The sequence below is a fragment of the Scardinius erythrophthalmus genome (genome assembly GCF_964197995.2).
Source record: "Scardinius erythrophthalmus genome assembly, chromosome: 13".
Classification (NCBI taxonomy): domain Eukaryota; kingdom Metazoa; phylum Chordata; class Actinopteri; order Cypriniformes; family Leuciscidae; genus Scardinius; species Scardinius erythrophthalmus.
Genome location: NC_138233.1, coordinates 14,600,412 through 14,623,555, shown reverse-complemented (window position 1 = coordinate 14,623,555; position 23,144 = coordinate 14,600,412). Strand labels below are relative to the sequence as shown.

The window sequence follows — 23,144 nt, the reverse complement described above, 5'->3', positions numbered from 1 at the left end:
TGTAATGATACACTCATGTCACGATTCGATACATAACTCCTGATACTATCACATTGTTTTAAGTCAAAATAAAAGAGTTTTTTATTTATTATTACTTCTAAGACATAAGATACAAAGTTCACAAAAATATAATGTTGATTAAAATGCTAAATTTGGTATGGACGTGGGTGGTGGACTTGAATGGACTTTGTTCCCAATGCACAGTGCAATGGAGACACCATAATAAAAATATTCATGATTCTGAAGCTAAAAATGTGTCGGACACATACAGTATGCTTGCACTCTGTAACTGACACAAAAAACATTTTGTACTGTCACTGAAACTCCGTAAATTAAATTTTTCGTCTGCATTCGTTGGATCTCTTACACATACTCTCCCGCTATTAATGCACTTACATGATAAGAATAAAACATCTAAAATACTTTGAATAATCATACTACTAAAACTAAATGCGATATGGTGATTTAAAGAGGTCATGAACTGCATTGTTTTATCATTTTATAATGTGTCCTGTGGTGCACTTATAAAGTTAGTATGATTTTTTTTACACAACAAATTTTCATAATTTAGAAATAAAAGCCATTTTTCCTAGCCTGATTTTAGCCCTCTGATATGAACGATCTGTTTGAAGTGACATATCTAATGTGAGACTTCAGTCACAGTGTATAAAAGCCCACCGCTGTGATTGGCTAACATCTTTTGCATATGAAACAGCTAAGTATTACATGTTTTACTCTCTCAAAAACTTTTAGCATGTTTTTACAATTACAGCTCTCAAGGTTAATTAATCATGAAAAGTGTTAATTATAGCTTTATATTTAGATCTATGGCATCATATTTGGATCGTTGCATGAATGTAGCGATCTCCTCATGGCAAACTCGATTTCTGCACACTAACGATAGCTTTCATCAGAACTAACAGTGCAAACACATTGTAAATAAGAGATCTGTTGATTATTATGGAAGTTTTGGCGATAAACTGATAAACTCGTGCTGCTTGATTGACAGCTCTAGCTATTTCAACGGGAGCGTTCTTTGATGGCTTTATACAGTATATATAATTTAAATCACAGTTTAAATAACGGATTATTTTCTTCCTACTAAGAGAAACAATGTGAAGTTGACCGTTTAGTCACTGGTTTGATTTACTGACACATAGACAAAGAACATCTGACTGTACATGAATCATTACATATACATAAAAAAAAGAAAGAAAAAAAATCACTGGTCACAGATCAGGCATTAGAATTAATACGTTTACTTACATTGTATTACTGTTGAGTCCATATCGTAAAAGTCTGTTTGCAAAGCCTGAGCCGAAATTCTGACTGATTTACCAAATAATCCACAGTGAAATGTACCGCATAAAAATAAATAATGCTCAACTGAGACATTTACATTGTTGAAAATAAATAAACTAACCACATTCCTAGCATTAGGATCCTTTGGTTTGGTAAGTTATTTTTAGTCCAGTAAACCAAAGTTTACTTACGGGATATTCTTATAGTATGATGACCTCTTATATGTCAAAAGCTCAAGGAAAATTAGATTTCTCAGTTCATGACCCCTTTAAATAATGTTTGCCCTTTCACTTTGAGGAGTGCCGCTTTAAATGATCTTTGTGCTTTCACTTTGAGAAGTTCCGCTATAGAACGTACATGCTTCATTTGATCAATGCAATCAATCACAGTTCTAATTGCAAAGCATGTCTATTCCCAAACTTAAAAGTTAGTTCATCCAAAAAATGTTATTCTGTCTCCATTTACTCACTCTCATGTTGTTCTCACATGTCATGCACACATTTGAACATCTGTATTTGGATTATACATCTTGTATTTGGATTAGACCGCTCGGTTGATTATTTTTACGTTGCCTTTATGACCTTTTTTTGGATCTTTAGACATGAGGATGAGTACATGATGACAGAATTAAATAATTTGGGTGAGACTTGGATAACACTTACTCATTTATAGTTATACATAACTAATTTAACTCAAACCATATCATTTACATCAATGATATATTTCGTCGCATTTTTATATCGCAACATCTTTATATAAAGGTGTATCATTATACCCCTATTTTTTAGGTTTCTTTGAATAGAACATTCAAATGAACCACATTTATTTGAAATATGAATATTTTGTGACATTATAAATGTCTTTGTCAATTTTAATCAATTTAATTCATCACTGCTGAATAAAAATATCAATTTCTAAAATTAAAATAAAAAATCGTATCGACCTCAACTGTAGGCTATAGGGTATTTTTAAATGTAGTTATTGTCGTTTTTTCCACAGGAATAAATAAAAAAGAAAATCCCAGATTTTTAATGTGGTCTCAGACTTTTGAACCCTACTGCATGTAGATAACTGTAGGAGCCTTGATCTTGTGTCCTGTTCATAACCTTGACATGCAGACAGGAAAACGAATGGAAAAAGTCTGTATGACTTACCATGTGCTTGCTGGTTCTGACAGCAGGGGAAACATTGATAAATGCTCCACCTCCTGTCAGAGTGTAGCATGAACATGTCAGTTCACTAAGTCCTGCTTCAGCCTGAATTAAAAACTCAACATATTGCATCAGGGTACAGCTCCAGGCAGACAAACTAGTTAATTATTTAATTACATGGCTGCAATGACATGTACTGTATTATTCACAAAAAGGTACATTACATCACAAAAACATGTCTACATTAACAGAGAAACAGAAATACCATTTCCACACAATAAGTAATCTGTTGGGACTCGAACGGCAGAATAGAAAATCTGACTCACTGATGCACAAGGTGGTGCTCCAAATAGATACATACACTGTTCCATATTTATAATAACTCTGCTTATCTCCACGGAAACAACCATGATCATATCGTCAATAAAAATACCTCCTATTGTACAGCTGTGGGAATTCAGGTCTGTACATCATCAATGGTAGATTACGAGGGGAAACATTAGGGGGATACGGTTTGCGCTCAAGTCTTTGAAATAGCATGGTAGATTACAGGATAACATATTCAGATCCCTCATCTTTCAATGCTTTTATTATCACCCTAATCTCTCTGTTTAATCACAGTCAAATGACTGAGTACAGTATCTTAAGGGCAAAACTAATAGCAGCATAAAGCAGAGTGAGCTGTACTGTATAAGAAACCCATAAAACACGCAGGCTGGAAATCATACAAAGGACATCCAGAAAGTAAATGGCCAGAAAGTAAAAATGCCACTGGACAGATTATGACTTTCCATTTGCTTTCTAGATCTCATATAGTACAGTCCATAAGTAGACTGTCTGCAATATACTGTTAGGATAGTTTGATGACAATTGGTGTGGACCAGCCCAAACTCCAGGGTCTCCAGACTAAAGAAACAGGCAAGTAACATCATCACATCTCACCAAGGACACATTTGCACTTCTGCCCTCAGGCAGATGCTATAGTTTTCTGTGAAGAGAACATCCAGCCACAAGAAAAGTTTTATTCCACAGACCATCTCTACTTCTAACAGCATACTACCTTATTCGGGAAAGGCACAGAAATCAGAGCTTGGCAAGCAGGAGTAATATCAACTAAAATACATATACCAAATTTTAGGGCTGTGCAATTTTCGAATTTGGCTTCCAACAATTATGAAAACAAGATAATCCACGTTAAACGATTGTTGTGCCGCTGCCGCGTTCCGTCCCATGCACCTTCCTTTACTTCACAACGGTGCAGTTTCGTTCCTTCCTAACAGCCCAAACTTGACATCAGCCAAATAAGTGAGTGTTTAAAATGCAGTCTATTTTTGCTAGACGTGCTTGATATTAAACAGATACGCACCTAAACGGTCAAATAGCCTACACATGTAGAAATGCCGTTTTGATAATTATCTTCGTAAACACAGTCGGTTATGTCTTAAGTGAATGTAAACACTGAGAAAGAGCGCGTGTAACAGTATATTGGGCCTGTGCATTAGTTCTTAAAAAAACAGCAGCCTAATGATCTGCTGCAGTGATTATTGTTAATCAAACAACAAAAGACAAAGATAAAATCACTTTCTACTCTTTAATGAATAAACTGTAGTTTTAATAAGGATTAGTCTATATTTAATATCCCTTACGAAAAAAAAGTATACTTCAAGTTAATTTTATGAAGTATACTTGAGTAATGTTCAAGTATATTTTTAAGTATACTTTATGTAGTAAGTATACTAATGTCAATATGTACTAGTAGTAAACTTGTAAGTGTACTATTTTAATACCGCTTGGGACTAAATTGGCCCACTTGAAGTATATAAAAGTATATGTTTAAGTGTACTATAAGTGTAACAGTAGTAAACTTTAAGTGCACAACTAGTTTTCTTTTAATGTACTCTCAGTAAACTACTAGGTTAGTAGTTTTATACTACAAGTTTTCTTTAAGTGAACTTAACATTATACTTATAGTTTACCATTTCTATATTATTTTTACTCTTTTAGTGTACTCTCAGTAAACTATTAGTTTATTAGTTTTATACTACAAGTTTACTTAGAGTACACTAAAAGAGTAAAAATAATATATAAATGGTAAACTATAAGTATAATGTTAAGTTCACTTAAAGAAAACTTGTAGTATAAAACTACTAAACTAGTAGTTTACTGAGAGTACATTAAAAGAAAACTTGTAGTATAAAACTATTAAACTAGTAGTATTCTTTAAGTGAACTTAACATCATACTTATAGTTTACTATGTATATATACTTCCGGCATACCAATCATAAATGTTTGAGGAGGGATTAACATGATGCCGACAGCGCAGCAACGCTGAAGGAGATTTATAGATCACATTACTCCTAGCTTTTTGCTATAACTGTTGTGCCTTTTAAACTCACAGTTATAGCAGCCAGAGAAAATATAATGTTTAAATATCAAAGGCTAGAGCCCAACTAAAGCCAACACCTTTCACCATCATGGTGACTACAAATGAAACGATAAATAATCAACATCTAAACCTCTGCTGATTCTCAACAAGATATTTTGTAGACGTCTGATAGAAATAAAGTCAGTCTGTTTAGTAATAAGTTAAGCTGGTAATGTTCGTCTTCGGTTCAAACTTGCAATGGCACACTCTGCGCACTGTCACCTGTTTAAATAGGCCACGCCCCTCCCTTACAGAAGCTTAACATTATCTCAGCTTAACATGATTAGTGCAATGAATCTTTCAGCTAAATAGTACAAACAACTAATGTTGTTCAGTAATGATAGCAGGTTTTTACTAAACATAAAAGAATAAGTAATGATTACTCGTAAGTTTAATTAGAAACAAAATCTGGGTTTACAGTGCTTCATCGTTCTGATTGTTTTTAAGACTATCCAATTGCGCCCAGATGAATTTGAGCTACGGTAGCTTCTCCAGACCCTACACTAAGTTTCAACTGAGAAGGGTCTGGTGTTAACCAGGCTACCATTTATATATTATTTTACTCTTTTAGTGTACTCTCAGTAAACTAGTAGTTTTATTCTACAAGTTTACTTTTAATGTACTCTCAGTAAACTACTAGTTAAGTAGATTTATTCTATAAGTTTTCTTTAAGTGAACTTAACATTATACTTACAGTTTACTATTTATATACAATTTTTGCAGTTGCAGTAGGCCTGTACTACTATGTTCAAATGTTATTTTTTATACTTGAAAAATACCTTTAATTCTACTTTAATTTTAAAAACATTTTATTAGCTTCATCCTTTTTTATCAACACTTAAATGTCAGTAAGTTTCATAAAGAAAGGGAACATTTTGTTAAAATGTTGAGAAAATAGTTGAGAAAAATCACATTTTTGTCAAAGACTACGCCTTGATCAGATCAAGAACGATGATCAAAACACAGGTGGAGTAGATCGAGTCCAACACCCCCAAAGCTTCACAGTCGTTTTCTCTTCATGGGTTAGGCCTACACTTCATTTCATTTGGAAACATTAAGCAGTTTTGATTTACAAGCTGTTTAATGTTTGATGTCACATTATTTTACATTTGAGTGAGCAATCTTCTATCACATGTTTCAGCTTCTTCTTCTCCTGTGTTTTGATCCAGAGATTCTGTTTTATGTTTTACATATCTGTTTTATAGCAACACTTTAATCAATATTTTCAAACAAAGTTTCATAAGACTGTATATGAAAAACGATGTAAAAAAAGTATATTTAATAGGCTACTCGATCAAAAGAGTTAACACAACTACAAGCCAAGTATACTTTGAATAATTAAAATTTTAAGTATATCTTGATCAAAAGATTGAGTACAAGTATAGGCTAAATATACTTGGACTTTTCTCTCAGTATAAGTCAAGTACACTTAAGTGTATTTAAGTATATTTTTGAGAAGTATGTAAAATGTAGACTAAAAGTATGCTTTCTTCTTTTTAGTTTAAAAGAAGTATACTAACACTTGAATAAACTTATTTTCCATGCTCATTTTATTTACTCTATAAGCTATTCCACCCGAAACTTTGTTACTATATAAAGCTGAACATGTTAGTTTATAAGACGGTGTGTAATATTATGTTTTTAAAAAAGTATTTAATAAGCTCCTCATTAAAAATAGTAAACACAAGTACAAGCCAAAAATACTTAGAATACTTAATTATACTTTTAAGTATATCTTGATCAACAAGTATAGGCTAAATATACTTAGACTTTTCTGTCAGTATAAGTCAAGTATACTTAAGTGCAATTTGAAGTATATTTCTGAGAAGAACATAAAGTATATTTCTGAGAAGTATATAAAAAGTAGACTGAAAGTATACTTTCTTATTTTTAGTTTAAAAGAAGTATGCTAATAGAACACTTGAATAAACTTCTTTTTCGTAAGGGATATTCAGGAGTGTTATTTTACAATTAATTATTTAATTTATGTTGTAGGCTATCACTTATCTGAATACCACTGTTAGTAGGCTTCCTAAAAAACCTAAAGCACTATTTATTAAATTTGTATTTTTGTTCTGTTGCATTTTTTTTTTGTCGGATTAGTTTGTTTGTTCATATTGTACTGGTGACTGTTTACTTGTCTTCTGTAACTGTTTTGAGGACTTGTACTTACATTAATTAACCAAGTATTAGTTTTTGCTGAAGTATTGATAATTGTAAAATTTCACTGACATTTAAAATTACTCATAACATGAAATAAGACTTTGATCATATCACACACCTATAACCGTTAAATAATCGTGATTTCAATATTGAGCAAAATAATCACGATTATGATTTTTGCCATAATCAAGCAGCCCGAATTTCTACTATTTGACATGTCTATTTAAATTATTTAAACCTTGTTCGATATGTTACACAAATTATTAAATAAGCACAGCACGATCACAAATCAAATAGTCTCATGTAGTCTCTGCACGCCTCTCAGAAACCAGCTCTCGAATATCAACTAATTTATTGAATCATAAACATTCTACGCGCTACTTGAAATGTCCATGAAAATGTTTTAAATCTTTAATGATATGATGGCTACATGATATTTTTATCTTACTCTCTCGGAAACGGCAAACATTAAATACATTCATTATAATGTGTTCAGATTTGCATTTGTATGCATATAGTAAATGTTGGTTTAGCCGGTTTCAACCACTGAATATTTACTTGCAACTTCCATGTTCTCTAATCATCTATTTTATAATTGAGTCCAACTCCTCTTAATTAAGGTTAATTGTGGACGATTGTCCTGACATTCTGTACACAAAGTTCCTCTGGAACTTTTAGTATTATTGCTCTAATTAGAAGATTTTAAATATTTATTTTTTGGGATCGGAAAAGGTCCCCGATCCGGGATTTGAACTCGCACTACATCTCGAAGCCCTGCCTATAATTATAATAAAAATAATTATTTTATACGAGTTATACAAGGCATTTTTGTTAAATGATAACTATTAAGGGAACAAAATTACATTTAAAATGGTCTTCAAGTAATTTTATGAACTACCGGCTGAAGCCCCGTCCATTTCTGCTTTTATCCGAATACAGATACGAATAATATTGAGATTGTTACAGATATAGCTACTGGATCCGTTGCACACCACTTTAGGAAACCTACTGCTAACTACCTGTTTTTATAGTTCAGTATAATTATATTGTTTAGACCATATAGGCATTAGGCACTAGATACTTCTGCAAAAAAAAATATTATACAATCGTATATATAGCACTTAATGTGCATCTGTACATACATTCTTAAAAATAAAGGTTCCAAAAGGTGGTTTTTGCAGTGATGCCATTGAAGCACCAAGTACCAGTGAACAGTTCTTCAAAGAACCATGTTTTTGGTCACACGTAACAACTAGCTGAAACATTCTAAGACTGAACTGAACACACTTACACACTGTTCCCAAGGACTGGAGCAGATTTTAAACACCGACTGAACGCAACAGTCTCTGACACGGCACGTTTGGGCATGATCAGTCTTAAGTATCAAATTACATTCATAAGACTTACAGTCATTAAGTGTGTCCCCAGCTTTAGTGTAAAGAGCATTTTAATAATCTAAAGAACCTTTTGTGGAATGGAAAGGTTCCATGGGTGTTAAAGATTCTTCATGGAACCATAGATGCCAATAAAGAAACTTTATTTATTTTGTACTTTAAATCTACTGCTTACACAATCTAGATGTTTATTCTTTTAGATTTTTATTTTTATTCAACCTTTTAATTTTTTTCCCCTTTCTGTTCTTGTGTTATACATGTATTCATGTCTATAAGCACCCAGAGCTCCTGGAAACCATACAAATCCCATGTGAGTTTTTGTACACTTGGTGAATAAAGCTTATTCTGAAATTAAATATATAAATAACACAAATAATTCACATTAGAGGCAAATCACATTACACATTCACAGTAAAATTTAATTCAAAAAAAAAAAATCACTTCCTTGAACCCTACAGTGAAATGAAATGAGAGAAAAAGTGAAAGACATGCCATGCCCCGTGGAGAGTCCCATTGCAATCTGGCTGAAATTCTTAGAATTAGTAATTGAGGGACATGTGAGGTCCACTAATAAATGAAAAAAGACTGTAAAAATATCTAAAGTCCATCAGAATGCCTCACATAATACATCAGGATATCAAAATGCATGTGATAATATAAATGCACACTGAGCCTCTTTATTTTTATCTATCTGAAGCAGCACATCTAGAAGTAAATTGGGTATGTGCATCACAGGGTTTCAGCAGCCAACCATACAAGAAATCAAATTCAAGTGACTTTTTCACCTCCTAAACATTCCTACCAATGCAAGATGTATACTGCAGTTTGGATATTTTTTAAAGTTTCATTTGCTACTACCAAAATAGACCTAATTCAGCGCATTGTAGTTTACATCAATCCTAGACAACTGCCTACTCGCATATCAATCAACTATTGTGTCTATATTATGGATAAACTTTGACAAATACAAGCAGCTTTAAAAAAATAACTGGGAGTCTGGGACACATGGTAACTTCACAGAACTTCTTAGGTTTTCCTGATATCATCATGCAGTGACACAGATCATGTGAAGCATGACATGCATGACTAAAATAACCTCAAGAATTCCACTCAAAACTTCAAATATGCAGGGGGATTGAAGTAACACTGTGTTGTGCTGACTTGTTTTGTGCTCTTTTATGCTTTGTGTATGTAGTAACACAATGAAGTAGCAAATGATGTATGTAGTCTCCAAATCAGAGACCATCCCTTTTAAAAATCCAATCACAAATGTGTAAACAGTGATTTGTCTGCATTAGTCACTTGTGATCAGGTCACCGAAGACGTATTACCTTGGTAGCATCTATATGGTCCTGCAGCGAATCAATGAACAGGTCTCCTACAGGCTCCCAGGCGTCCCTCACCCCCTCCGCCTGCTCCAGAGCGGCAGCCAGCTCCTCCATGGCAGCCTGGATCTGCAACAGCCTCTCCAGGGTTCGCTCCATGTGCCGGTGTCGGTCCACACAGCGTGCCGTCAACTTCTCCCACAGGTCACTGGCCACGTTGGCCTGCTTCCACACAGAGCGACTTACATTCAGCATTCGCCGGCGAGGAGAGAGCTCTGTGATGGAGAGGAGGGGAAGAATGGAGATTAACAGAGTGAAATGAGCCAACAGAGTGAAAACAACAGCCCTGATCTCTCTATTATTAATTCCTCCATATGACACAGACACACTCATGATGACATGTGGAAGCAGAATTGGGCTGATGACCTACATGAGGGGAGGCAGCTTCTCATCAAGGATTGTAATGCACCTGTGCTGAGTTAATGTTGGGTTAAACTACCTGAAGAGCTATCCGCCAATAGCCAGGTGTCCATCCACATATTTTTATGTGATTTTGGGATATTGCATAAAATATGCTGAGTGGAAACACCAAGATGCAAATTCACATTTCAATTCAATTCACATTTATTTGTATACTGTTGCACTTTTCACAATGCAAATAGTTTCAAAGCAGCTTTACAGAAAATGCAGGCGTCTACATTACAATTTAGAGTAATCTGTTATCAGAGGTAAGTGTGTCCAAGAACTGTATTTTAGAAATGTACATATTAAAAAAAAACAAAAAATAAAAAAAACACACAGCTTGTTAACAATGTATTAATTTAAAGCAGAAACAATGAGCTCATTGAAGTGTAAGAATTGAGAAATTAGAAAATGCCGGACAGTCTGGTTGAGGAACGACCACGCCCAGAGAAGACAAAGGACCTTTCTCGAAATTAACATTTGACTCTCTCGAGAAACTAGTCTCCGAGTCAATCGCCTCACCCATATTTTCTCTCTTATGCTGAGACCACCAGATATTCACCCAAAAATCTATATGGTTTAATGTGAATAATTATCATACAGTATTATACATGTTTGGTATCATTTGAAATGTCTCAGTGCGACTGGTACAAAGGTCTCATCCCCAAAGAAGTAAAACAAAAGGTAATAAAGTTTTTAAGAGTTTAGAGATGACTTGCACACAGAGGGTGGTGTGTCTTCCAGGCAAATGGCCTCCTGCTCCCAAAAGGTGTTACAAAATAAATGGTCTTAAGAAACAACAGTGCATAACATTAAGACTCAAAATTTGTTCACTTGTTTTAGTATAAATAAGCTTACGGTACGCCTACGTCATACGTCGGGTCACAGACAGTCCTTCCATGGGAACTTGTGAATGTGCGCATGACCATTGTTTTTGGCAGTGTACTATTAACTCCTTGAACTGTTTGACGCGTTGTTGCCCAGGCATCTGTGGCTGATCACTAGCACTTATTTGGACATTTTTTAAATATTCAGATTTTTCCAAATTAAAACTTTAAGCTAAATTAGGCTAAAAATTTAGGCTAAATTAATTAAAAGCTAAATTAACATTGCTAGTGGCAGTTGATTGACTGGCACAGGACCCCCTTGTTTTTGAGCAAGTTACCTCAGCCCTAACTATCATGTGACTAACTTTTCAGGAGCTGAAGTAAAACAACATCATGACACTTGATTAAATGTATCGAAATGGTTCATTAACCACTTTTCATCTCTAGGGAACAGACCTTTGCCATCAGGCAACGTCTCCTCAGGCTCCTGGAAAGGGTGTTGTGCCAGGAAGGTCTGAGCTGACTCCAACACTGAGTAGATGTAGGGCCCTCTGGATTTGACATCTTCCATGAAACCCTGCACACAAGAGAAGATTTTACTAGTGTATCACACTGACATGATCAAACATCATGCACAGGCATAAACATGAAAGCAGCATCACTGACTAGAAGTCTGCACAGGCTTTAAACTGAAGCCCTAACCTGGCCCGTACCCGAGATCGTTTGACCCGACCCGACAGGTACTGTTAAAGTTTAAGAATGAACCCGAAATGTGTCGCTGTAGAGATGTACCAGTATACTTGCTACCATAAGCCAAGGCGGCTTTGTAAAACCTACACTGCCCATAACCGCCGAGCTATTTATTGGTTAAAATGACAAGATCATTCCATACAAGGTTTAAAACATTTACATATATACATTTTCTACCACTTGATGTATCTGATTCAGAGAGACGCACATAGGCAACACAGCCATTTGACTTGCTATCACGCTTTATTTCATTCATATAGTTTACACATTTATTTATCGTTTCGTACAATGTTTTAAACATTTAAATATACATATCAAATATTAGAAAATGTGTATGATGTAGTGTTTTGATCTGCGCTGTGCTCAGTTTACACTCATTCACTTAACACAGATTATTGCATAGTAATTTTAGAGGTTTATGTATAATTTTGTGCTATCCCCTGGCTGACCTGTTATCCAGCAAGCTCGAGGAGTGACTGTGACTGATGAATATTTTTGTAATTATTATGTAGAACACTTTGCAGTGCAGCTTTCCTTGCATCATTTGGCACTGTAATACGTTTCCCCTCAGTAATTGTTTGCCTTATCGCACTCATAGTTAAAGGGTTAGCTCACCCAAAAATGAAAATTCTGTCATTAATTACGCACCCTCATGTCGTTCCAAACCCGTAAGACCTCGAATTAAGATATTTTTGATGAAATCGGAGAGCTTTCTGACACCCCATAGACTGCAATGTTATTACCACTTTCAAGGCCAGAAAGGTAGTAAAGACATCGTTAAAATAGTTCATGTGACTACACTGCCGTGCAAAGGCAAAAGAACATAACGTAGTTTTTGGTCGAAAATGAGTTATTGATATTTTTGGCACATTCAAGACCTCCTTTATTATGTGGATATTCCGTTGTTTTTTCGAGAAAATAATGGGTTGTCTTAACAGTAACTTCCAAAAGCCCATGAGAAACCAAGGCAGAACACCGTAACACCAGTTACCGCTCTTTGGCTTTGTTTTGGAATGCTAAAATTGAGTTACGGTACTCTGCCTTTGTTTAGCCGCGCGTCAATCTGAAGTTACTGTTCCGGTCTACTATCAAATAATGCTACCTATCAGATTGTATGGTGTTCTGCCTTTTGTTTTACTGTCCATTTAACATTTAAATTACAGTGTAGCCTGTGTACTTTGTACAGCTGCCATCAGTCACTGTAACTTCTGATGTCCCTAGAGCTCTGTCCTGCACAAACTCGGTCAGAACATTTAGTATGGTCTGAACCCGCTCCATCGACAAACGTGCGTTATTGTTCGCGAAGGATATATGCAGAGTTGACATATTTTTTTTATATAAATTGACTTTATTCAACAATTTTTTTCTCTCAAGTGTCAGTCTCTTGACACTGATCACGTAGTAAACACAGTGCACTGCTTCCAGGTTGTACATCAGAACGCCGGCTCAGTATTGGCCGGCTCCTGCGTCAGCACCACACCCATGTGTCGTGGTGTTCCTGTGAACAGCATCAGAGACTGACACAGAAGAATATATAGTTTTTCCTAGTTACAAACCCGAACCCGAAGATATTCATGAAACCACCCGAAACCTGTGAGTTCTTCTGCTACAAAGACAAGAAGTGAATAGTTCTTCTGCTATTCTGCTAATATACTCCAGCAAGATTGACCCGAACATTCAATGGTAACTTGTAACTTGTTAAAACGGCTAAAAATGGACAAGTCAGCCTTAAAGAACTCTTTACTTCCTGACAACCTACGAGCAATCAACTCACTATGCACTTTTAAAAAGTACCTCAAAACATTTGTTCACTAGGACCTTTATTTTATTATTGTATTTTGTTTTCTTTATTTTATTCCTATTGTGTGTGTATGTATGTTTTTTTTTTCTCTCTGTGAATGCACATATGTATTTCTCTTCTGTAAAGCACTTAGTAAACACTGTTTTTAAAAGGTGCTATATAAATAAAGCTTTACTTACTAAAATGTCAATCTACTGAACAGAATCTGAATAAAGCTTCAGCTTTACTTAGGTAGATATTGTCAGATTATTATTAATGGAATAGTTCACCCAAAAATGGAAATTCTGACATTGTCTACTCAACCTCATGTTGCTCCAAATCTGTATGACATTCTTTCTTCTGTCAATATAAAGATGATATTTTTAGGAACTGTTTTTGTCCATATACAAGGCTCAGAATTGTGACCATTTTGGTCGCATTTGCTCCTGAAATTTAATCTGTGCGACGTAAAAAATATATTTGGGAGCATTTGTGCAAGTGCAAATAATGGTTGTGGTGCGACCCGTTTTAATTTCTCTACAAAACGTTTGCAAATTACTGCACAGTGTGTACCTTATGTGCGCTGATACGTGGTGGCCGGACCATCATTCTATCCAACGTTACATAACTAATCAAACTTCATCCTTATGTTCTTAACTTTAAAGCAGATTTTAGATTGGTTAATATTTCACTGCACTCCGTTGTCACGTGACAGGGAGCTGACAGCTGCGCAAAATTTAAAAGGCTGAATAAGAGAGAAGATGAAACGGTGACAGATTTCTTTTTCTTTTCTGTCACCTAAAGTCAGAGTTGGTGATGTGGTTAATGTGGATCCACCAGCTGAAAAGAAATCGTACATCTTTCGGAGAGAGTGGCTAAAAGATTGAGAGTGGCTCCGCTATGCTGATGGTTCAATGCATTGCATTCACTGTAAAGCCTGTGGGAGAGTTTGCAGGTGACAAAACGTTCACAACTGAATCAATACATTTTAAGCGCGAGAGCTTGGTTAAACACGGAGAGAGTGCCAAGCACAAAGAATACAGGGACAAGTGTGTGGCAAACAAATCAGGTTCATCAGGTTCAATTATTAAGGCTTTTAATTGCCAGGATGCTGCCGGTCGTGCCGCTCTACTTACAGAGCTAAAGTTCAAATTTGGAGGGTGCACCTAACTTTTTAAATTTGGGAGCAAAAAAGTTAATTTGATAAATTAAAGCTCTGATATAATGAAAGTCAATGAGATCCAAAAAAATATTGGACCCAATTCAGACATTTTTTTGTTCCACAGAAGACAAATTCATGCAGGTTTGAAACGTGGACTTCGAGGACCAGAGTTGAGAACCCCTGCAATAGACCATTATAAACATCTTGGGTCCAATAGAAGCCAATTTGGGTTCCTAATGCAGTGATGTGCAGCTCAAACCAGACATGAACTATGCACATATCCATAATGGAGAAAATTCCTAACTCCTAAGCACAACCTCTAGTTTTTCTAGTATTCCCTATAGTTACAAGGGGCAACAACATTTATTCATTGTGCCAATTTTAATTTATCAGGGGAATGTTCCCACCTCTTCTTAAACTCATTTATTTGGATAATCCAACAGTTCAATCTTCGTATAGCAAGAAGAGATTACTTTTAATTTAATCTTCTATATAACGAACAGGAATTACCCAATGTTACGCAGCATGCTGGTTATGGATATTCCCAAAAATGGCTTTGCAACCGTATTTGGAGTCACTCCCAGTAACACGTATCATGTCCTTATAACCAAATTGAATAATCGCAAATTGAATTAGCTACCAAGAAACTGTAATCTGAAATCAAACAGCTAAAAGTAAAAATATACTACTGTGCTGCTGAAATCTCATGAGGGGTCTTTGTGGAAAGCCCTCTTGCCCATTTCTTGCTATTCCATGTAATAACTGAGGCCTGAAAATGTTTTTATTCCACTTAAAGTGAAAATTTAATAGTAGCTAAAAATAAAGACTCAAGATCACTCATGTATTAATTATACATGTGTAGGAAAAGCCGCAAAAAAGGGTTGTTTCTGTCTGGTGATGTCTCTGTTATTTCCTCAACTAAGTAGTCACTAAAAACTAATGATAATATGTAATTAGTCCTGAAAGACTCATGGGAAACCATTATATTTGCAGTCTAGAGTGTTTGGACAAGCTTCAATATATACAGTTTTTAAACCAAACCAAACTATTCAAATGTGTCAACAAACGCAGAAGAATTAGCACAGGGGAAGACAAAAAGAGTATCGCATTAAAACACAGAGGAAGAAATCCACTAATGATCAATAATTCAAATTTCTTAAAACGCTGTAATTCTCTGCAGAGCAGCATATGTGATTTTGCTCTCTGCTTCGTCAGAAAAGTTTTAGGGCAATGTGGCATATTGGGAACATGAACATCATACACTGCAGGCATGAATTGAAGGAAAAGAGAACAGAGTGTGGTGGGTGGAATGATAGAGAAGGACAGGAGTGCATGCATGTGCATATGTGCATGAACATATTTCATTAAGAGCCAAAAGGGAGCAGTAAGGGAGAAATAAGTAAGAGCCAAGAAAGGGACAATAAGACACAGGCCTGTTAATTTGGAGACTGATTTCACAGTGTGTCAGTCACAGGAAGAAAGAGCTTGCTATCTCTCTCTCTCTTTCTCACTCTCTTGCTCTATCTTTCCTCTCAATCCCCTATTTTTTCCTGCTTTATTCAGCTGACAGCATTGGAAATTGGTGCTAAGATGGAAGCAGTATCCTGCAGTAGTACAGGACCAATTACAAGGTGTGTATTTATTTGGCAATGTGAGTTTGTGTATTGGGAAAAATAACATGTTTGAGTGCAGAACATAATGTGTATGCACAGGAGAGTGGTAAATATTTAAAGGGATAGTTCACCTAAAAATTAAAAAATCTGTCATCGTTTCCAACCCGTATGACACAAAATCCTGACATCCAACCCCAGCTTTCCTTGGTTCACATTTGTTCATCAGAGAAACATGACGTGTGATCTGTGAATGAATCACTCTTTTGAGTCTGCCTTAATGAATCAGGTAATCCAATTCTGAATGATTCATTCACAAATCTGACTGATTCTCGAGTGACTTACTGACTCAATGATCTGGTAACAATTGTTAGCAGCTCACTAGAGGGGAAGATTATCAGCAAATAATGTGTGGTCTGTTTCTCACACAAAAGGTCATATGAACCAGTTATTTGATTCTTTTCTAGTGCTTTTGTGTCCATTTTTGAAGCTTGATCGCTTCCATACCCATTCAATGTACATTGCGGACTTCAACGATTTCTCCTTTTGTTTTCCGATGTCAGAAAGAATTTTAAATGGGTTTGGAACAACACAAGTACAGGTCTTTTGGAGAACTATTCCTTACTTGGAGAGAAAAATGTGAGAACATACGAAGAGTTCAGATGCAAAAGCCTCTAAGTGCCATCTGAAATTTTCTTCTAGAATGATCATTTTTATCAAGCTCGTATTTTTAGGTTCAATAATTTAACTTAAATGGCAATGCAAATTACCTATTAATTGTCATTTTAAGTGAAATTACTTAACGTAAATATACAAGCTTTATAAAAATGGTCATTCTAGAAGAAAATTTCAGATGGCACTTTTATAGGCTTTTGCATCTGAACTCTTCATACATTTATTTATTGTTCCTGCATCTGTTGGTGTCACTATTCTCTTTGTTCTATTTTTAGTGATCTTTGGAACCTCTTTGTGGCTTATGAAACAGAGGGGGGGTTCAGATTTCTAATTAACATGTTTCCTTCAGGTCTACTTTTGCATCTTGATAATGGATTTAGCGGCTTTTTATTAGCTTACAGGCAGGTGGGCTTGAATCTTTAATATCATTCTGTCTGAACTCCTGCTGCCATATTGCAATCTTAAAATATTGAATTGATTCTGTTATGTTGATAGATGACACGATTAACCGTGTTCAAGAGCAAAGTCAGTAAGAGAAAATATATGCTAATGTGGGGAATGACAGCATGAATAAGTGTACGTGTGTGTGTTAAGCCAACCTGGTGGAACTCCCGCTGGTGCTGCACCGCTCCGACGTCACCACCTATGGGCAGCTGCTCGGACATCTCCTCGTCTTTAGCTGTCAGCCATTCGATGATCTCCTGCAGGGACAGCTGGAGCTTCCCGCTGTTGTCCGAAAAGGCCTCCAGCCGTACCCTGCCAACACAGCAGACGACAGCCCGCCACAGGGCACGGACCCATGGTCAAATCTTAGACAGCACTGAGATCACAGCACTGAAAAACTGTCCATATATGGAATCTCAGGACATATTCATACAGCAACTTGTCACCATTTTTTGTTTTATTATTTTTGAGGGTTTTGCTATGTTATTCCCTGGTGAAGAGGCCAGCATAGCAAGACAACAGCATATGTTTGGATTCATGTGGATGCTGGTCTCTACCAGGCTTCTTAAGTATCTACACAAAAATAAATAAATAAATATTACTCATTTCATAATTAAATTAACTGTTAAAAAAAAACAGATCTGAAACATTTTTGCAAAGAAGAGTCAAGTCAAGATGTGCAAAGATGATAGAATCCTATAAAAACAGACCGAGTGCTGAAATAAAATCAAAGATTCATTAGTTGAAGTGATTCAACTAAGTATTAGTTTAGGGGTGGGCACACTTACGCAGTTTTGTAAATATTTTTTTTCTCTTAAATGTTTTTTACATTAAATGTACAAAAGTTCTCATACAATTTATCTTTGTATCATTACTGACATCACAAAAACTAGCTGATTCACCAGGGGTGTGTAGACTTTAAATCTACTGTTTATCTATAAAAAAGAAATGTCAGGAAATGGGATCAAAAAACACCACAGGCTACTTGCACTTGTAGTAACCCTCCTCCATCTCCAACCCAGGCATGTCAAAAGAAGAGAAATGTATATACTGAGGAGCATAACACATCTCTGTGAGGTCCCAGCATGTAATAAAACAGAAAAACATGTCTCAACCCATTGCCCTGCATTTACATGGAGGAAATCGTGGGATGAAAATCTTATTTGTTTGCAGGAATCACATTTTCACATGATGATAAATAAAATATAAAGTGAGTCGTTTAGCTACCTGCCCACACGGACTGGAATTGTTTTAGAGACCGGCTGGTTCTGTCAGCAACCAAGCTGATGCTGTACAGAGGATTAAGAGAGGAAAAACCTTGTTTCAATAACCCCCAGTGTCCTCACAATTGCATTATTTCTAGCCTGTTATATGCCACTCAAGAGCATTGTCAAAGTTCAGGGAACGCGGGGGAAAAAAAAAATAGCTAAAACGAGAAGAGAAAATATATAGTGCATTCATTCATGTTATGTGCATTCATATTTTTTAATTACTAAAATACAGTATATTTTATATTAGCAATTGCACTACCTTCGCAAAACATTGCAAAGGTAATGCAGCGATGACCGCACCGCATTAAGTCATGGGTGAAGTATGTACCAATTCAGATTTTCTCCAGGCCATGCATTAAGGGTTAGACGCATGATGGTTGTGCGGCACAATTTTACAAGACAATTGCAGGACATTCACCTTTTTGTGGATGTTTTGTGGATGTTTGGGATCATGAATTCAGCTCCAAGTATTTGCAGAATCCTGTCTTCCTTCATTTTAACAAGATGCTCAACCTCTGCTGATACAAAAGCGGCCTCACAGCATGATGCTGCTTTGCTCCAGGTATGCTGCTGTTTGAAGTGAGGGCAGTGTCAGATTTGCAGCACATATATCTTTGAAATGTGGATAAAAAGCTATATTTTGGGCTCATCTCAGCAATATTTTACTAGGTCACTACTACTATTGTTTTTTTGGTTTCAGGTGTGCTTTAGCATGGGTCTTAATGGGCTTATTTTGTGCAATAATTCTCCAAAACAGGTTATTAGCTGGGTAGTGATTGCATTAGACTTTCTCATAGTCCGTTATTTTGACAGAGAGGGTCGTGAAAATTCGGTCATAATCTATATTACCCGTCATTTAAATGTTAATATTTTAATGATAATAAAACATTTTATAGCTTTTGTTTTTGTTCACTTTTTCATTTTTAATCATGAACTTACAGCACGAGCATATAGGCTTATGCATTTATTTATTTATTTATGAAGAGAACAGATTTGTAGAGACTGTGCGTCACTTGTCATGTTTAACACCACAATGTTTGTTTGTTTCCCTGTAGTGACAGCGGAGGCCACTAAAATAAGACCTTTGTGCCTGAACAGGCAAATATGAACAACGCAATATTACAAAATACAATTACCATTAAAATATGAATGAAAAAAGTAAAAAAAAAAATTTACTGAATAAACTCAATCGACTTTCCGTATCTGCCTGAACTCCGACCTTTCTCTTAAACTGGATGCTCGCCTATGAGTAATCAAACGCATCAAAGGCCTCAGACTTCTTGTGGCAGTTTTAATTTTGTTCTAGAAATTGAAGTTACAATTGATCACCCTCAGTGTAATCTGTCAAAATGACAGACGGCCTTCAGATTTTCCTGACGCTGCTAAAAAAAAAAAAAAAAAACTGTCAATGACAGAAAAAAATTCACCCTTTGAAACTGGGTTTCCAACTACATATGATTATTTTGTAACAACACATAAAAATGCTGTATGGAAACACCAAATTAATACGTGGATAAGTAGATAAGACGTAATACGTCTTATAATACGGTAAGAAGACATGAGCATATTAAAACTATGATGGAAACATTTCTTGAATAAATTCATGTGCATCAAAACATTCATGTTTTTCATGTTATGTCACAGTCATGTCATTTGGTCAAACAAACTTGCTCAACACTGTCGATTTTGTTCTAGTGAACAAAATGGGATGGAAACACTGCTATAATTTTTTCCCCCTAAATTCAAACATGGGTCTTAGCAAACTTCCAAGGGGGCCGCAGGATGACAAACTATTTAAATGAAATATATTATTATTGTTGTTATTTTATTATTGGTTTGACTGGTGCAAATGTAAGCTCCATTCTCAGCTACTGAGCTCTAAAGACCAAATCAAAGATGGTGTAGCTTTAAGGATCTGGGCCAGACAGAACCCAAAAAACAGGTACAAACTCCACAATCCATGAGCTGTCATCATTATGCCCTTGAGCAAGACCCCAGGTTGCTCCAGCGGGACTGACTGTGTCATATGTAGCCCCTTTGGATAAAAGCGTCCGTTAAATGACAAAGTAAAAAGACAGTGATTGTTGGCCTTAGTGTATCTTCATTCGAAAATCCACTTCTGGTTCACACAGACTGTTTTGAGGAATTACTTTTTTCAACAAGGCTAATCGTAGCCTCCACTTAGTCATAATTGAAGCGACAGTGTCCACTGGGACATCCAAACACTAATGTGCTTGTTATTTTTAATAATTCGCAGAAACAGGCCAATTGTCAGGCAAGTGCGTGCTCATTAGGACAACACAGTTAGATTTACAAAACTTAGGCAAACATATGTTTCATTTAGCTTTGTTAAGAATATTTTCAAACAAAACAATGGCACATAAAAAAAAAAATACTTTTGAGAAAAAGAAAAAGAAAAAATATCACAGAGCGATATCTCATTCTCAGTAAAAATGAAAGCATTGGCTCTTATATACTGCATAATTACAGACCAAGAGGAGGGATACAATGAAAAGAGAGAAAAGTCAAATGAGAAACCGGCTTCACCTGTCCAGACCTCTATTGTACTGGGGGAGGGTGGGCACAGCACTCCCTATAATGATGTGTTATTAGACTCAATAAAGGCAGCCAGGCTGCCAACATTTCATTAGAAAGCCTGTGTGTTCTATAGTTGCCCGAAGGCTCCTTCATCATGCAGACGCAAACACAAACAAACACACACACCTCCTCCACTGGTGTGACTGTGTAGCGGATAAATTAGCACACATATGCAACCACACACACATACAAAGACAAAAGAATTTAATTGAGCCCAAGGAAAATTCTGCTGGGGTCACAGAGCAAGCTGTAGATTCTTGCACTATATTCACATCAAGGATCAAATGAAGCTCCTGACTCTGTGAGTTTAATGAGTTCACGTAGCGTTTCTAGTCAGTGGTGATGGGTTGAACTTAATTGGAAATGGAAAGGTTCTTGAAGATCTCGTTCTTGTAGTTCTTGAAAGAGCCTTTTGTCACACAGCTAGCCTTCAGCTATAACTGGCACATATTGCTTTTGATACAATTACAGGAACGTGTGTTCTTTGTAGTTTTGTAAATTAAAGTATGTTAGTGTGTTGTAAGTGTATATCAAGCACTGGTATAAAAAGTCTTCTAAAAAGGATTGTTCTGGTTCTTGATCCTGATCCGTTGTAAAGTACTCTACAAACATACACCTGTGACCTCCTTACATCAGTATTACTGCACCACTGCAATAATATTCAAATAAATATTTTTTATGGACTCCGCTCCGTGCCTAACAATGCCCCTAGCTGTTCTAAATTCACTGCAAACCAAGGCTTCTTAAGACTTATAGCTTTAATTGAACATTATAATAATGTAAATAGAGCCGTTGGTGCAAACAGTGCCAAAGGTTCAATTATCAATAAACGTGAATACTATTGAATAAAGTGGGATCCATATCTGAAACCATCTTGAAGATTTTCTTCTTCATTTAAACCTGGTAATGTTTTAGTACTTTAAAAAATGTATAAAATGAAGAATTGTTATGATTGAATGAAGAAGTTATGACACAGAAGACTATAAAAATAAACAGAACAAAAGGAATAATATAAAATAATTAAAGATTTTTAGGTCACTAATCAAATAACCAAATTTGTGACACTAAACATGTGAACTGCATCCTACAGACGGTTTCAGCATCAAATTCAGCTTTTCACACAAATTGTTATGCTGATAATTCAATAATTTGAACAAGTTTTTTTTTTTATTAAATTAGAAAAATGTCAAATGTAAGCACATGTGATGCGATCTGGGAAAACCCACCACTTGGTGAAATTTGACCTATTACAGGTTTGGATACCATATTAAAGCTGATACCACATTCCAAATCTGTTTGTATTTCTTTCATCGTTGGTCTGTAACAAAAGTTATGGTTATCTGAAGTCGGCTGATCGCTAAGATTTTCAGGAATGGAATTTTGAGAAAAACGTGTTTAATTAACTGTCACGTCCTGCTAGTGGGAAGATTGGCGTTCTTTTTTATTGACTTTTTTTCACATCACATATTTTAGTAATCATCATAGATTAGGTATCATTCGAACTCAAAATTCACCCTGTGAAAACCGTTTTGAAATTGGGCGTTTGAGAGGCGAGCAAGATCTTTTAAGCGAACAGCTACAAGACTACGTTGTTCTCATGTGCTCCGCTCCGCATCTCACCATAAGGTTGGATAAAAAAACTTAAAAAAAACTTGTGTGCCTGTTGTCCTTTAACACAGGACTGGCGGGAAATGGACATTGATTTACCTTTATTCTGTTATGTGGTTTATTTTGATAGGTCAACTGTCTTTGAAGTGTTAAAGGGGCTCTAGGTAACTTTTTTAACCTTAACTGAACAGCTTCG

At 35.7% G+C, this 23,144-nt stretch overlaps 1 protein-coding gene across 2 annotated transcripts in view; it reads right to left on the bottom strand.

The window, feature by feature from the left end:
- The window catches only part of drp2 (dystrophin related protein 2), a 116,551-nt gene that overhangs the window by 44,035 nt on the left and 49,372 nt on the right, over nt 1–23,144 (bottom strand). For both annotated transcript variants that reach the window (XM_081382144.1, XM_081382143.1), the window contains exons 3-5: nt 17,627–17,783; nt 11,507–11,627; nt 9,768–10,036 (exon numbers count right to left, since the gene is read on the bottom strand). In XM_081382144.1, coding sequence (XP_081238270.1) covers nt 9,768–10,036; nt 11,507–11,627; nt 17,627–17,783 — 547 coding nt within the window. The remainder of the gene's footprint in view (nt 1–9,767; nt 10,037–11,506; nt 11,628–17,626; nt 17,784–23,144) is intronic.